At 38.0% G+C, this 15,954-nt stretch overlaps 2 protein-coding genes across 3 annotated transcripts; both read left to right on the forward strand.

Moving 5' to 3' along the window:
• Nucleotides 1-698: 698 nt before the first annotated feature.
• On the forward strand, nt 699-3,435 carry LOC110768307 ((-)-alpha-pinene synthase). Of its 2 annotated transcripts, none has more exons than XM_088252666.1 (7): nt 699-903; nt 1,001-1,280; nt 1,372-1,747; nt 1,824-2,042; nt 2,167-2,305; nt 2,396-2,644; nt 2,910-3,435. In XM_088252666.1, the coding sequence occupies exons 1-7, from the start codon at nt 778-780 to the stop codon at nt 3,204-3,206; spliced, it is 1,686 nt and encodes a 561-aa protein (XP_088108792.1). In that variant the 5' UTR covers nt 699-777; the 3' UTR covers nt 3,207-3,435. The 2 variants fall into 2 exon arrangements, with proteins under 2 accessions (XP_088108792.1, XP_088108793.1); XM_088252667.1 differs by having other exon boundaries at nt 699-900.
• Nucleotides 3,436-10,842: 7,407 nt separating this feature from the next.
• Nucleotides 10,843-15,185, forward strand: OCT4 (organic cation/carnitine transporter4). The gene is made up of 2 exons (XM_088251349.1): nt 10,843-11,377; nt 13,876-15,185. Exons 1-2 carry the CDS (start codon nt 10,936-10,938, stop codon nt 15,066-15,068), a joined length of 1,635 nt encoding a protein of 544 aa, XP_088107475.1. The 5' UTR covers nt 10,843-10,935; the 3' UTR covers nt 15,069-15,185.
• Nucleotides 15,186-15,954: the final 769 nt, after the last annotated feature.

Below are 15,954 nucleotides of genomic sequence, written 5' to 3' on the forward strand. Positions count from 1 at the left end.
GGAGAAGGAGGAGAAAACTTACAAGCTAAATAGAGGTGAAACCAAAAAAACTTGTCGGTGCCATTCTAGCCACACCAAGTCAGGCAAAAATGTAAAAAAAAAAATGGCCAGAGACACCATACTAAGCCAGCCAAAATGGAAATAAAATGAAGATCTATCTTCAGTTGATAGGAGGATCGTGGGAAAAAAAAATGGAAAAAAGGTGGTCTTTATTTCATCAAAATTACTAAATTATAAGAAGGAAAAAAGAAAGAAAGAAAAAACAGCCAGAGAGAGGAAAGAAAGAAGAAGGGAAAGAAAAAAAAAAAAGGTTGAAGGACGAAAGAGGGTAATAAGCAGCTAGCGGAGGGAGGAAGAAGAACGTTTTAATATTTTTACTATTTTAACCTATATATTATATCTATTTCTTATAATAATATTACTTATACTAGCCTACCTACCAAGCCCAAGGCACCGCCCCTGCCTTCGTCTTTTCCCCCTTAAAACTAACCCAAGTTAAAGAAAACCAACAAAAAAAACTTGAGCTAAAGGAGTTGAAAGAATAAAAGAGAAAAGATGAGATAAAAGAAACACCTGTTGTTTCAGGAGGCAAGCATTGTCCTTGTTGATGTGGAAATTCTACCTGCTATGCACGATTCTATTATTGCTTTGCAATAATCTTATATCCCAACCCCTTGCCTATATATATCCATGTTTTTCATAGCAAAGCTCTAAGCATATAGAAAACAAAACCGTACTAATAAGTGCACCGTCTGATTTTTTTTTCTATAAAAAAACATGTCTATCCAAGTTTGTGCTGCAGCTCAATCACCAAATGCCAAGCCTGAAATTATTCGGCGGACAGCAAACTTCCCACCAAGCATTTGGGGTGATCGGTTTCTCAACTATGATTCCCAAGACGTTGTAATCTCATGCAAATTATCATTATATTTCATGTTAATTTTTCTCAAAAAATAAATTTCACTCATGTTTTGCTTATTTAATTAATTACTGGCCGCAGATAACAAATGCCCGGAACCAACAAGAAGTTAATGAGCTGAAAGAAGTAGTGAGGAGGGAAGTGTTCACAACTAGTGCAGGTGACTTTTCACATCAGCTCAAGTTTATTGATGCAATCCAGCGCCTTGGCGTGGCATACCATTTTGAAAGTGAAATTGAAGAAGCATTGGAGCGTATGCATGCAGCGTTTCGTGACCATGACTTTAGTGATGATGGAGATCTATACAACGTTGCTCTTGGTTTCCGGCTACTAAGACAACATGGATATAAGGTTTCATGTGGTAAGTTAATCAACAAATTATAATGTAGTGGAGTGTAATGTGACTGATTTTGGCCAACTAATGCCTGTTCATTTTTATGTCAATCAAGCAGATGTGTTCAACAAGTTCAAAGACGAAAATGGCAGCTTCAAGGAATGCTTAATTGCTGATGTTCCGGGGATGCTAAGCCTTTATGAAGCTGGGCATCTAGGCGTACGGGGAGAAGAAATACTAGATGAAGCTCTTGCTTTCACCACCACTCACCTTGACTCTGCTGCAAAAGCTCATGGAAGCTACGAACATGCAGAACAAATCACTCAAGCCTTGGAGAGACCTTTGCGAAAAGATCTAGAGAGGGTATGTGCCAGGCGTTACATGTCAATCTACCAAGATGAAGCTTCACACAATGAAGCTTTGTTGAAACTTGCAAAGTTAGATTTCAATCTTGTTCAGTCTTTGCACAAAAAGGAGCTCAGTGAGATTACTAGGTAAGTCTCTCTTTTAATTGTAAATGTGAGCATATTTACTCAAGTTACATATACAGCTAATGTTATTGCTCATTAGGTGGTGGAAAGAAGTAGACTTTGAAAAGAAGCTGCCTTATGCAAGAGACAGGATCGTGGAGTTGTACTTTTGGGTGGTCGGAGTATACTTCGAACCCCGATACGTCGGAGTAAGAAAATTTCTTACAAAAGTGATTGCCCTGGTATCAGTGATGGATGATACCTACGACGCATATGCTACGTTTGAAGAACTTGAGATCTTTACTGCAGCAATTAAGAGGTACTACTTTGAAATCATAATTTTCTTTTTAAGAATTTAGAGCTGATTTATTGTAATTGCAGAAGTCTCCTAAATAAGCCAACTTATAAGCTTGAGATGAATGAATGGTTTATCAAATTTTCAGGTGGGATATGAGTTGCATAGATGAACTCCCAGACTATATGCAAATATTTTATCGTACCCTTTTGAATGTTGTCGATGAAATTGAGGAAGATATTGCAAAGGATGGAAGATCATACCAAGTTTATTATGCAAAGGAATCTGTATGTACATAATATATATACACTTTTGCTTATAATATATTTAAATTATTTTCTTCCACAATTATCTAGCTATAACGTTATGTCCTCCAGTTGAAAGCTGTAGCCCGAGCTTACTTTGAGGAGGCCAGATGGTTCAATGAAGGATACACCCCAACCATGGAGGAGTATCTACATGCTGCAATAGTTTCTACTGGTTACCCCATGCTTTCAACTGTATCCTTACTTGGCATGGGAGATATTGTAACAAAGGAGACATTTGAGTGGCTGTTCAATGACCCAAAAATTGTTAGAGCTTCCGCAACCCTCTGTAGGTTCATGGATGATATTGTCACAAGCAAGGTATGAAATATTCTTGTCATGCTATTAGATTAGGTATGCATGTTTAAAATGCAAAGTTTCATATCGAAAACTTGACAAAATAAAATACTATATATAATAAGTGGTTCCACAACTAATAGCATCATGGCCTTTGATGATAAAAACTCACACTAGACTTTGTTGGTGGTTAAGTTGGGAACAACATCGGTGTTAGCAGTAGTAGTAAGAATCACAATCTGATTTTCTATAATATTACCGAATTAATATTTTGAATTTCTATAAGCAGTTTGAGAAAGAGAGAGGCCATGTTGCTTGTAGTATTGATTGCTACATGAAGCAATATGGGGTGTCGGAGCAAGAGGCACTTGATGCTTTGAACAAGCAAGTGGTGGATCTGTGGAAGGACATAAACGAGGAGTTTCTCAGACCAACTGCAGCACCAATGGCTGTCCTAACGAGAGTTCTTAATTTAACAAAAGTGATGGATCTCCTTTACAAAGGTGACGATGGCTACACGCGTGTTGGTAAAGTGGTGAAGGATAAAATTGCTTCACATTTTATTGATCCAGTGCCAATTATATGAGTTTTTATGCCAGACTGTCTTTCGGTCTTTGCTCAAATAAGAGAGGGACCTCCATGCTTTGAGTTAGGTCCTGCCAATAGGCGTTTGAACTTTTATTTAAATGTGTGTAATAATGTCCTGCATGCATCAATGAAAAACATAAACCGACACTACTTGGGTCCTGAATGCTGAGGACTGTATCTTTTCCTCATTTCCTGAATGACTAAATAAACTTACCTTGTGGATGCCACCATGCACTGTTGTATGCTTAACTTTGCGACAAGACAGTGTGTCATCGGCATAGAATATTAGTATTTTTTATTGGGTGGTGTGTTGTGTGGATTTCAGCTGCATCCTCAACTTGTGATACTCGCAAGTGCACGAGCCGTTCGGTAGTATAGCGTATGTAAGTGCGAGGTCGATCCCACGAGGATTGGTGATTGAATGATTCAATTCATTTTCCCTACACAAAACAGAAATGAAAAAGAAGGGAAATAAATAAAACAAGGAAGAAAGAAAATAACTAACTCAAGCAGATAAGTTCCCAAGTTCAATTAGATTAACGGATTGATTCTAGCTAATGTATGATTAAGCCATGGTGTGTGGTCATAACCTTGTGTTCCTAATTCCCTAATTTGATCATTTGTTGTCTAACCTAAAATTAAGCATTAGGAACCCATTAAGCATAGAAGAACAATTTAAACAACCAAGCATGTATCTAATCCCTGTTGTCGAATGTCCATACATACTCTTCCTATTCATAGTTCAATTCGAATTAAAGTATGGTGTCTACTCTTAATTCAAACCAAGATAGCTAACATGCAAGCCTAAATGGTGATCAATCATTCAAACTAGCATATTAACTTATAAGCATAATGAATAAGAACAAAAATCATAATTGAAACTTGGAAACTAATCAAACTTGAAACTAAAGAAAAGAATTTACATAACAATGAAAATTAAAGTAGAACTTGGAAAGACTTAAAGGAAAATTTCAGAACAAAGATCTCATTATAACAATTGAAAACTAGAAAGAGAAACTAAGAGAATTTGAGGGAGAGAAGGGAAGGGAGCTCTAGAGAAGTGTTTGAGAGCTCCCCCCCTTGGGGTGTGTTTACAAGCTTAGAGAACTTCCCTATTTATAGGCCTAGGGGAAGTGAAAATCTGAATTCAATATGGCTAATGCATACAACACTTGTTTTATAAAATCTGAAATGGTTGATGCACTTGTATTAGAAAATCTTGAATTGGTTGATGCACTTCACCAATAGATCCCACCAGCAGCCCTAGCTCATCTTCATGTCACCATGACCAAGCTTCCAACCAGAAATGATAGCTCATACCTAGCTCACCATGACCAAGCATCCAACCAGCACTTTAAGCAACTTCAAGGGCTTACAACTTGGGCTTCTCTTAATCAAATTAGGACTTTAAGCACTCGAAATTGAAGTTCAGAATGTCTTCTTTCCAGCCATACAAGTATTGGCCCAATCCAAGCTCGGAGGAGGAAGTTAAGGCCAAAACAAATTGCTAACTCGTTTTGCTCGCTGACAAAAATCCATCCTGAGCATGGTTCTGTGTTTGCTAGGTAACGGACTCCAGATTTATCCAATGGGGCTGAATTTTGGATATGTTATAGTACACACCAATTGGAACAACTTTCATGAAGAATGTGGCCTCATTCGAGCTATGTAGGTTATTGAAACAAAGCTTGCAATGTGACCTACGGAACTGGACTGGCAGGGGGCTGTAGCCAAAATGAGTTTGTCTTTAAGCTCTTCATCCATTCATCCAAATTAGGCCTTAACATGCTTGAATTGCATGAATTATGCTCTCTAAAGCCATCATTATTACCTAAAGCTCAATGAACTGAAAGATAAACACAAAAAGGATTAAAAGCACAAGTTTAACTCAAAAACATAACCAAATCATAAGCTAGAAGGGTACAAAATGATATACAATTATGAACCGATCATGGTGCTAGAGGCATCAACTTTGGGCACCAACTTGCTCACCAACTCTCTAATAGAGGTGGAGCCCGCCAATACAACGGGTCCCACGCTCTATTAGAGAGTTGGTGAGCAAGTTGGTGCCCAAAGTTGGTGCCTCTAGCATTTTCCTTTTTTATTTATATTTTTTGTTCTCAAGGGTTCCCCCATTTTCTTTCTGCTGACCATTCTATCTAATTTTCTTGGGCCCATGAAAGGGAGACAACCCAAGATATTTTTCATGACAAATTGTGCAAGATTTTTTGTCTAAGATATTGCTCTATCTCTCTCTTTTTTTTTTTATCAATTTGATGTGGAGACTTGAACTTATGATCGCTCTCAAAATTTCAAAATTAGAAACAAAAGTAGCACTAAACGAAGAACTAGTTGGTCCATCTTTCTAATCCAAACAAATTAAATTCAGCTGTTAGTTGTTGGGAATAAGTTATTGCATCCACAATGGGCTCCCTAAGAGCATCTACAATTATGCTCTCTATTTTTTAGTTAAATTTTAGCTAAAAACATATAAAAGTAATTTTAGAAGCTCTGTATCAAATTTAAACTCCAATAATGCTTTCTAGTTTAGAGAGTCATAAATGCTATAACTCTTTTTTAATTGGTCCATCTTTATTAAAATATATATATATATATATATATATATATATATATATATATAATAGTTAGTATTAATTAAAGATTTGAAATACTCATTAAATAAAGCAGCATTAAATTATAGGGAGCCACTACGAGTCCTTTCTTTCTCCTCATATTTAGGAGCTTCTAAAGGTCTCCATACTTTAGAAGATGGATAGGGAGCATGTGGTTGAGTTGTATGTTCCCAATTCCTTCTTAAAATTTGTCTAAGGAGGTGGCTTAGGGAGCCCATTATGTAAGTAGAAGCTCATACATTCCTGCCAATAGGAGTGTGAAATGTCTACAAAAGGTTTTTTTTTTTTGTGTGTTTTTTATGAATTATTTTTGTATATGTGTCAAACTGTGATTCGCAGGAAGAATTATTATCTTAGGTCCGTGGAAGAATCACAAGAGAAAGCTTAAAGTAAACCCTTTTCTTTTTCTGTTTGTCTTTCTTTTATCCCACACACACCACCACCATTTTTCCTTTATATATTTTGATGCAAATCAAAAAGTACACACCTAAAAATTGATTTGCACCACCAAAGGCAAATCAATTTTTACACCACCACCATCTTATTCGAGTGACCGAAGCCCTCTTCTCTCTCCAACAAGAAAACCTGTCAGAGAGTCCGAATCAGAGAAGCTTTGCATCGACGACATACTCCAAAGTATATCTTCAAGTAGGGGTGTTTGCGGTTCGGTTACCGCAACTTTTCAATTAAATCATGAACTAACCGACATATTGTGGTATGCTAAAAGGACAAACTGTGAACCGACCAACAAATTGAGGTATACTGCATGTTGGTATATTGCGGTCGATATTTTCACAACACATAACCTTCATTGTCTAATTAGGAAAAATGTATTTAAAAACCACAGCCATCAACATTAATCTTCACTTTAAGATACTGAAAAACCAATTAACAAATACACCAAAGACAGAGGCAGAGCCACAATGGGGTCAGTGGAGTCGCACGACCTCTTGGAAGCCATGGAAATAAGCTTAGAGGTCCCTTGGAACTGCTGGTGCGACCTCTTGGAGTTGCACACCAAGTGGTCGACGAAATGTCTGAAAGAACCAAAGGGTTTGCAAGCTGAAGAAGAAGGCTACGGCGGGCTTTTTTTTTTAAAAACAGCCTGGGCAAAATGACATCGTTTTGGCCCAGGGAATTTTTTTTAAATGACCTGGCCAAAACGACGTCATTTTGGGCCAGGTCTGAAAAAATAAAATAAAAAACAAATAGGCCAGCGTATCCCTCTCTCTTCACAGACCCGATTCCTCCATTCTTAAACCCCTTATTTTTTTGTTTTCTCCTCCAACCCTTGGAGCTGCTGGTGCGACCTCTTGGAGCTGCACACCAAGTGGTCGACGAAATGTCTGAAAGAACCAAAGGGTTTGCAAGCAGAAGAAGAAGGCTGCGCGCGGGCTTCTTTTTTTTAAAACAGCCTGGGCAAAATGACATCGTTTTGGCCCAGGGAATTTTTTTTAAATGACCTGGCCAAAACGACGTCATTTTGGGCCAGGTTTGAAAAAATAAAATAAAAAACAAATAGGCCAGCGTATCCCTCTCTTCACAGACCCGATTCCTCCATTCTAAAACCCCTAATTTTTTTGTTTTCTCCTCCAACCCTAAGTTCCCAACTCAATTAGGGATGGCAACGGGCCGGGTAGGGGCCAGGTATGACAATACCATCCCCGTCCCCGCTCTCCATCCCCGCCCCCATCCCCGAACCAATCCCCGTTTAATAGGTTTCGGGGAATCTCCGTCCCCGTCCCCGTCGGGGGACTATCCCCCATACCCGCCCCGAATCCCCAATTTTTTTTGCATAAAAAATATTTATCATACATTTTAACATTAAGTTTCATATTAAATTATCATTAAACACATTCAAATTAACTATAAAGTTCAACTCAACTATTCAAAATCACATCGATATGAAAATCCAGAGAAGATTAGGAAGAATTAGGAAAGGGAGGTTAACTTAGGGTTAAACATAAATATTATAATTATATATTTATTTATTTAAATATAAACATATATATTTTCGGGTCGGGTTCGGGGATGGGGACGCCAATACCATCCCCTCCCCATACCCGTCGGGGATCCCCATACCCGATACCCGTTTGGCCCCGAAATCTCCCCCCGTTAGGGTCGGGGAACCAATGGGGACCCGCCCCCACGGGGATTTTTGCCATCCCTAAACTCAATCCCCCCCTCCCTCAAACCCTCAACTCCATTTCCTCCCTTGCTGCCGCCAATGGGGTGCTTCTGTGCTGTCGTCATCGCCGCCGTGTGGCGGTGTGGCCAGCTACTCTCTTTGTTTTTGCTCATTGTTATTGTGAAATTTCACAATTCAAGTAAGTTCTAAACCCTATGTTGCTATGTATGATATATTTAATTTAATTGAAACCCAATTCATATTTATTTTGATTATATTGTGAGTTTTTATTTTCGTTATTTTGTATATGTAGAATATATTTAATTTAATTGAAATCCAATTCATATTTATTTTGATTATATTGAGATTTTGTTTATATTGTGAGTTTTTATTTTCATTATTTTGTATATGTAGAATATATTTAATTTAATTGAAATCCAATTCATAATTATTTTGATTATGTTGATGGTTTGTTTATATTGTGAGTATTTATTTTGTACATGTAGAGTTATTATGGAACGGTTTTTTAAGAGATAGTCATCATCGGGTTCGGGTAGTTCGGATAATGTTGATAGTTCAAATAATGTTGGTAGTTCAAGAACTCCAAGTTCAAGACAAAGTTAGTTAGATGGTGTTTTGGGTCCGAGTTCAAGACAAAGTCAGTTAGATGGTGTTTTGGGTAATCTTCAAGCGGATCCTGGATTAAGAACTCGAATGATAGATTATGATGCTAATATGAGAGATGAGGTCCGAAGATCATATCTACAAAAAGGACCTCATCGTGGACAATTATAGCTTGTAATGTTGTTTCCGTTATGAATTATGAATGAAAGTACTATGATTTCATTTTCAATATTTTTTTCCATCCTAAATTTTTATTGGGACTTTTACATTAAGACCCCTTGTGGTAAGATTCCTGACTCCGCCACTGACCAAAGATGCTTTAATTACCAAACCCATAAGACCCTTCAAAATCCATCATCACTTAGCAATATTGTATAGGAACTCCTACAAATCAAATATCGAAGTCCAAAAAGACTCGTAAAAGACATCCAAGTCATGAAAGCAAATGCAAAACCAACTTGCAGTTGCAAATCACAAATGTTCAGCAAGACAGAGGGTTTGGTGGAGGATGTTCCTCGTATTCTGGCTTCTATGCCATCTTTTTCTGTTCATTATGTTCTCCGGACTGCTAATGGGGTTGCCGATCGTATTGCACTTTATGGTCTTAGTCAGGAGGATCTTGCTTTTCTTTTTTATGTGCCAAGCCTATGATTATGGGACTGTCTCTATGATGACCGTCCTACCAGTTCTAGTTTTGTATGACTCCTCGTCTATGGCGTGTGTGGTACTCTTTTCTCCTATGAGGTTTTATCCCTTTGGGTTTTCCTCAAAAAGGTTTTAATGAGGCCATCTTATGTGCACGCTGTCACATCTTGTATTGTGATCTTGATGTGTTAATGAAATCCATTTTCTCAACAAAAAAATATAAAAAATAAAAAAACATTACAGAACTATCTATAAAAAAAAAAATGTATAGACAAGTACTGCACTGTATTGAATCGGCCCTGCATATTTCTTTTAATTTCTCCAAGTAAATGTACCCTTAGCAGGTGTACTGCTGAAAGACACTTTGCTTTGCAAACATAGGAGCAATATTTAATATATCTTAATGTAAATTGCAATTTCAATCTCAAATAATTATAAATATTTATTTTAATAATTAATTATATTATATTGCGGTATACCGCAGTCTTTAGACATGCAGAACCACATCAACAAAAAAACCGCAACTTGCGGTCGATTTTCCCGACATACCGGTTCCGTTGCGGTGAAAATATGGTCAATTTTTGTGGTTTTGCGCTTTCTCGGTAGAAAATGTCAGCTCTATCTTCAAGCAATAAATTTCAGACCAAAAAAAAATTCTTCAAGCAATAAACCAAATCTAGAAACCACCAAAAAAAAATTAAAAAGAGCTCGACTGGCTATAGCCTAGTTGATACCACCAAAAAATTAAAAAGAACTTGTAGAAGTCATTTCTATGGCCTAGTTTTTCAAAAAAGAAGGCCTTTTGTAATATCAACCATAGCCCACTACCCAAAGGCCCAGTCCATCCCTGCCTTCTTGGCAGGCTCTCCCATCAAAAAGGCCTTTTGATGCATAAATGTTTACAATTTAACATACCTTTAAGCTGCAACCCAACATAACAATAATATCTCACCAAAATGTATGAAATTTCGAATGAAAAAAGAGTAGGGAACTTAAACGATGGTGGAAGAAAGGAAATACTTCATTCCTTATCATGTAAGCAGCAGTGTGAAATGTGTACATAAGTTTTTTTTTTCGTGTTTTTAATGAATTATTTTTCATATGTGTCAATCTGTAATTCACAGGAAGAATGATTATTCTTAGATCCGTGGAAGAATCCCAAGAGAAAGTTTAAAGTAAACCCTTTTCTTTTTCTGTTTTTCTTTCTTTTATTTTCTTTTTAAAAAAAATTTTATCCAGCTTTCTCGTTCTCTCTTTTGGGCTAGGAGTTAGTGAATCTTGACGACCCACACACACCACCACCAGTTGTCCTTCAAATATTTTGGATTTACACAGCACAAAACACCCGTCACTGAAAATAACTATCTCCATGAAGAGTGGGTTAGTGCCAAGAAAAAGGATCCCAAGAACATTCCATAATCTACACAAGCTCCCTTCGTTTTAAGACCCCACCCTACAAAACCTATCTCAATCAAAAACCGTAGTCCAACAAGTCAAGGGCTGGAATGCCCTCCACGTGTCAAGCCAAAGGTATCACAGTCCTAGTGACGCGGTACAAGTATATATATCCCATACATAGTTTTTACACATATAAAAAGGCTTGGCAAGTTAGCGTATATTCAACTTCCATATGATAAAAAACGCCGCCCTCGCCACCATCGCCACCAACTCTTAGAAGAGATATTTAGCCACTTAACATGCCGGCCACCTTATCATCATCTGATTCGAGTGACCGGAGCCCCGAGCTCCGGTCACCGCTTCTCACTCCGACAAGAAAAATCGCCGGAGAGCCTGAATCAGAGAAGCTGTGCATCGACGACATGCTCCAAAAATACTGCGGGCAGTTTGGCCCGTGGCAAATGAGGCACTTTGTGCTGACCAGCTTGGCTTGGGCTCTGGAGGCCTTCCACACCATGGTCATGATTTTTGCGGATCGTGAACCGGATTGGAGGTGCTTGGGGGGAGCCGCTGGCTCTGGCTGCGATGTGACGGCCAGTACGGTTTGTGGGCTCGAGCCCGGTTCGTGGGAGTGGACCGGCGGTCTAGGGAGCTCGACCGTTGCTGAATGGGGGTTGGTTTGTGCGGAGAAGTATAAGGTTGGGTTGGCTCAGGCCTTGTTCTTCGGTGGCTGTATGATTGGTCAGTTGTCCTACTCTTTCTCTTTCATTTATCTGTTTGTTTTTCTTGTTCCGAAAATCAACCGATTTCACATTGATCATGCAAAATAATCGGCCAAATTAATAATTAAATTTAAATTAGATCGATCACGACGGACATTAGAAAACAAATAAGATAAACTTGAAACGAGAATTACGTTTTTGAACCAACTTGTTTGATAGCGAATTTGTCGATGATAAGATGTTACATGTGGTTTGACCCAAAAACAAAAATAAGATGTTTACATGTGCGAAGATTACGAGCATATTATAGATGCGAATATACATAAAATATGCGAGCGGAATATATTTTCACTGTAAAGAAATACAGTAATTCAAAATATATTAGGTTATATTGGGTAAAAATAGAATTTCAAAAGAGGGAATTTCGATGAATAACATGGACAATTATAGAGAATTGAAACATCAATGCCCTCTTCACAAGGAGGGTTCCAACCAATTCAAATTTTACATTACAAGCACAAAGACGGTAAGTAATAAGACCATCTCATATTTAGACCATAAATTTGGAGTCATGTGCTTACGGATAGGATGACATGAGATATACTTTAGTAGTTTAATGTGTTTTTAAAAGGCTTCTATATTGTTATCATTATCAGTGGCGGCTAAGTAGTTTTGTCTCTTTCTTCGTAATGAGAGCAGCAAAATATATAAAAATAATACTTGCAAACAAAAGTGTAATATTAAAACAAAGATTGTAGCAAGTAAACAAATACATATATATTTATGATAATAGTTAGAGTTTCAGTTGAGAGATCTGTCTTGTTTTTCACTAATTTGAATAGTCTATAAGATTATCTCTGCAAGATATCACTTGAATCAGATATCATTTGACCATTCAGTTAAATTACTATAATTTTAGTATTTTCTTGAAGCACCGTATTCATCGATTTTGTTGAACACAATTAGATGTCAAAACTATTTCCGATTTGCCTAATTTTTTGCAAAGATAATCTATAAATATAGAACTAAAAAATAAATGAGTTGAATCGTTGAAGAAAATTTCGCAGTAATTCCGATAGGTGTCCCTCAATAGAAGATGAATGTATATAATAATACATATTTCTCGACTTTAGAGGGAACTGAGCTGAAATGAATTTAGCGTGACTAAAGTCAAAATATGCGGATGCTTTTGGAAAACAGATGAACAGGCCTGAGCCTGTCACGTGCTCTTCTGCATATCGAACCTGAAGTACGTCATTTAGGTTATAAGTATCCAAACAGACAAGGGAAACTTTCTTATGTTTATTTTCTTCTGTTTTTTTGCACAAATATTTATTTTCTTTTGTTTTCTTTCTTCTTCTTTTTTCTGTTTTTTTGCACGAATATATATGCATATATTCCTGGTCCCAATGAAGGTACCATAAGGAAGAAGGAAAGGAAACAAGAGTGAAAAAGATTGGAGGTGGTCCCAATCTTTTCGAAAGTGGACTCAATTGTCTGGGACCAATTCCAAGCTTTTTCACATGAAAGAATAATCCATTTCAGGCTTCCAGCATACCTGTAAAGCACTTCTTTGGTCTATCCCTAAAATACCAGAATTATCTTTAACTTTCTCTTTTTCCTTTTGACGCTTTATGTGTTCTCGAGTCTTGGAAAAGAAAAAGCAATAGCTGCCCCGCTTAAAAGAGAATGTAAAATGTTAATCACTTACAAACTTCTCTTATCCAAATAAGAAAAGAAGTTAAGGGCCCCTCAGTTGAAAAGGAAGAGACTTGAAATCTCATGTTCGAATTCCAAGATATCTTAATTGTGTGTGTAAGAAAATTCCCAGTAGTTTAAACTATGGATTCTACTTTTAAAACATAAAGTACAAAGGTCTTAGGACTTGACATGTAGCGTATAGCAGCCCTCTCCTTTTACTTGCATGTGTGCCCAAATAACTGGCCATAGTTGTTGGTGGACATTAAGTGGCACAATTATCCCTGTTGGTGGACATTACTTGCCGTGAACCTCTGAGTTCTTCGGGAATGGTAGATGAAGATTTTGAATGTTATAACACAGATAATATCATAGCAGTCGTGATCATGGTTTTAATTATAGCACCACGAAAGAGACTAGTGAGCACTGAATCATACACAAAATTAGCATCAAAATTCATACAGTGCGATTTGGTGAAGGCTCATTGCAACATGTCATTTATCATTTTCCCAGCCCAGTATGTAACATCGACCTCAAAGCTTCTTTTTTTTGTTTTTTGTTTTTTTGTTTTTTTGTTCTCTTCTTTCATCAAATTTGATTGTGTAATGCTATTCATGGTTCTAATATTTATATTCCTTAGCTATTAATTAGCTTGTTATAGAGATTACTAATTTACAATAGTTCATATATTATTAGTATTAATCTTTTCAAAGTTATTAAATAATAACAATGTATCAGATATTGTAGATTGATATCGAAACCAGGCCTTCCCTGTTATATTTCAACTGGCTACTAACATTTATCACACATTGATTCCAGGTGCGGGAATTTTTGGCCACCTTTCAGACTCATTCCTAGGAAGAAAAGGCTCGCTAACCGTTGTATGCATCTTGAACACCATTTTCGGTTGCCTAACAGCTTTCTCCCCAAACTACTGGACCTACGTCCTCCTCCGCCTCCTTACCGGCTTCAGTACGGGCGGTGTCGGCCTCTGCGCCTTTGTCCTGGCCACCGAGCCAGTGGGCCCGACAAAGCGGGGCACAGCAGGAATGTCCACATTCTACTTCTTCTCAACCGGGATCGCAATCCTCTCCGGCATAGCCTACATTTTCCCACAATGGCGCGAACTCTACATTGCCTCCTCCATCCCATCCCTGCTCTTCTTGCTCGCCGTCCTCCCATTTGTCTCTGAGTCACCAAGGTGGTACCTCGTACGAGGTCGAATAACAGAAGCTATGAAACTAATGCGCGCCATTGCCAAGTCCAATAACAAACACCTTCCTGAGGGAGTTGTCCTAGCCCTAGATGAAGAAGCAAACAACGATAGTCCTACAACAAACGAGGAAGATCAAACTTACAAGGAACTTTTGGACAGCAAAGACGCAATAAGTGGTTCTCTAATTGATGTCGTCAAGCTACCAATGACTCGAATGAGGTTATTTCTAGCCGTGGCCATAAATTTCTTATGCTCCGTCGTGTACTATGGGCTGAGCTTGAACGTCGTCAACCTTGAAACCAACCTCTACATCAACGTTCTGCTCAACGCCGTGGCAGAAATGCCAGCTTTCACGATCACGGCAGTATTGCTTGACAAGTACGGAAGGAAGCCCTTGGCGATCGGGACGTTGTGGTTTAGTGGGGTGTTTTGTTTTGCTGGGAGCTTTGTGGGGAATGCTGGGGTGTGGAAGGTCGTTAAGATGGTGTGTGGGATTTTGGGGATTTTTGGGATGGCGGGGACTTACAACTTGTTGTTTATTTATACGACGGAGTTGTTCCCCACAGTTGTGAGGAATGCTGCGCTTGGCTGTGCCACGCAGGCGGCACAAATGGGGGCAATTCTGTCGCCGTTCGTGGTGGTTTTGGGCGGGGGTTTGCCGTTTGCGGTGTTTGCGGTGTGTGGGATTGCCGGAGGTGTGCTTGCGTTTTACTTGCCTGAGACACTTAATAAGCCTTTGTATGACACTATGGCTGGGATGGAGGATGGGGAGGGTGCTTGCAGAAGTGTGAATTAATAATTAGTGTCATGTTTCTGCATTTTTTTCTTCTTCAATTTTTTTCTAAATCTAAACTATTTGATTAGAATAAGTTTGTTAGATTCACTTGATATAAATATATAGATTTTATATTCTCGAGTATGTTATGTATTGTTGATCGTTTGCAATCAGGAGCCAATCATGCATGACCACCCCTCAAATAATCTCATTTTAAAGATATAAGTTGAGAATTAGGGAAAAATTATCCTAAGATTAACAAAAACAACACCACATATTGTTTTTCAATTTTAATTGCAGTTTGCTTCTCTCCCAAAAAGGCCAAACCTGTCATATTGTCAACTATTTAATGGACGATGGCTTGGATTTAACCCCACCCCCAACATAATAAGAAGAGAGATCTCAAGTCACCTCGGGGTCTAATTGGGTGGAAAACAACCTTAACTTGCAAATCAGGGTCTCAAGTTCGAACCCCAATGACACCTTAGTAGTTTGTGTTTGAGAAATCCTCATTTCCTTTGTAGTTTAGACTATCGTTTGTATTTTTTTTTTTATAAAAAAAGAGAGAGATACCTCAACTTCCATGACTTTAACCAAATATGTCTGCATTGGGCTGAGTTGAATATGACCCAGCTTTTGCCTCTTGCCAGTGCCATTAGGAGTTGACAATTATATAAACGTTTATTATTGGGCTTGACTCTCACCTGTCTACAAGACTCTCCCAATCCAGTTGGCGGTCCTTCCAAGCTTCAAGTCAAGAGAAAGTGTAACTAATTAAGCCCAATGAAACAACAAATAATGCTCTCCGTTTGCAACATATATAAACCTAAATAAGAGCAACGAAGAAATAGGTAAGTAAATGACTAGACTATGACTATGTTGCGGATGAGGAAGAGATTCATTTGAT

This window comes from Prunus avium, chromosome 4 (genome assembly GCF_965620075.1).
Source record: "Prunus avium chromosome 4, drPruAviu1.hap1.1, whole genome shotgun sequence".
In the NCBI taxonomy this organism is placed as follows: domain Eukaryota; kingdom Viridiplantae; phylum Streptophyta; class Magnoliopsida; order Rosales; family Rosaceae; genus Prunus; species Prunus avium.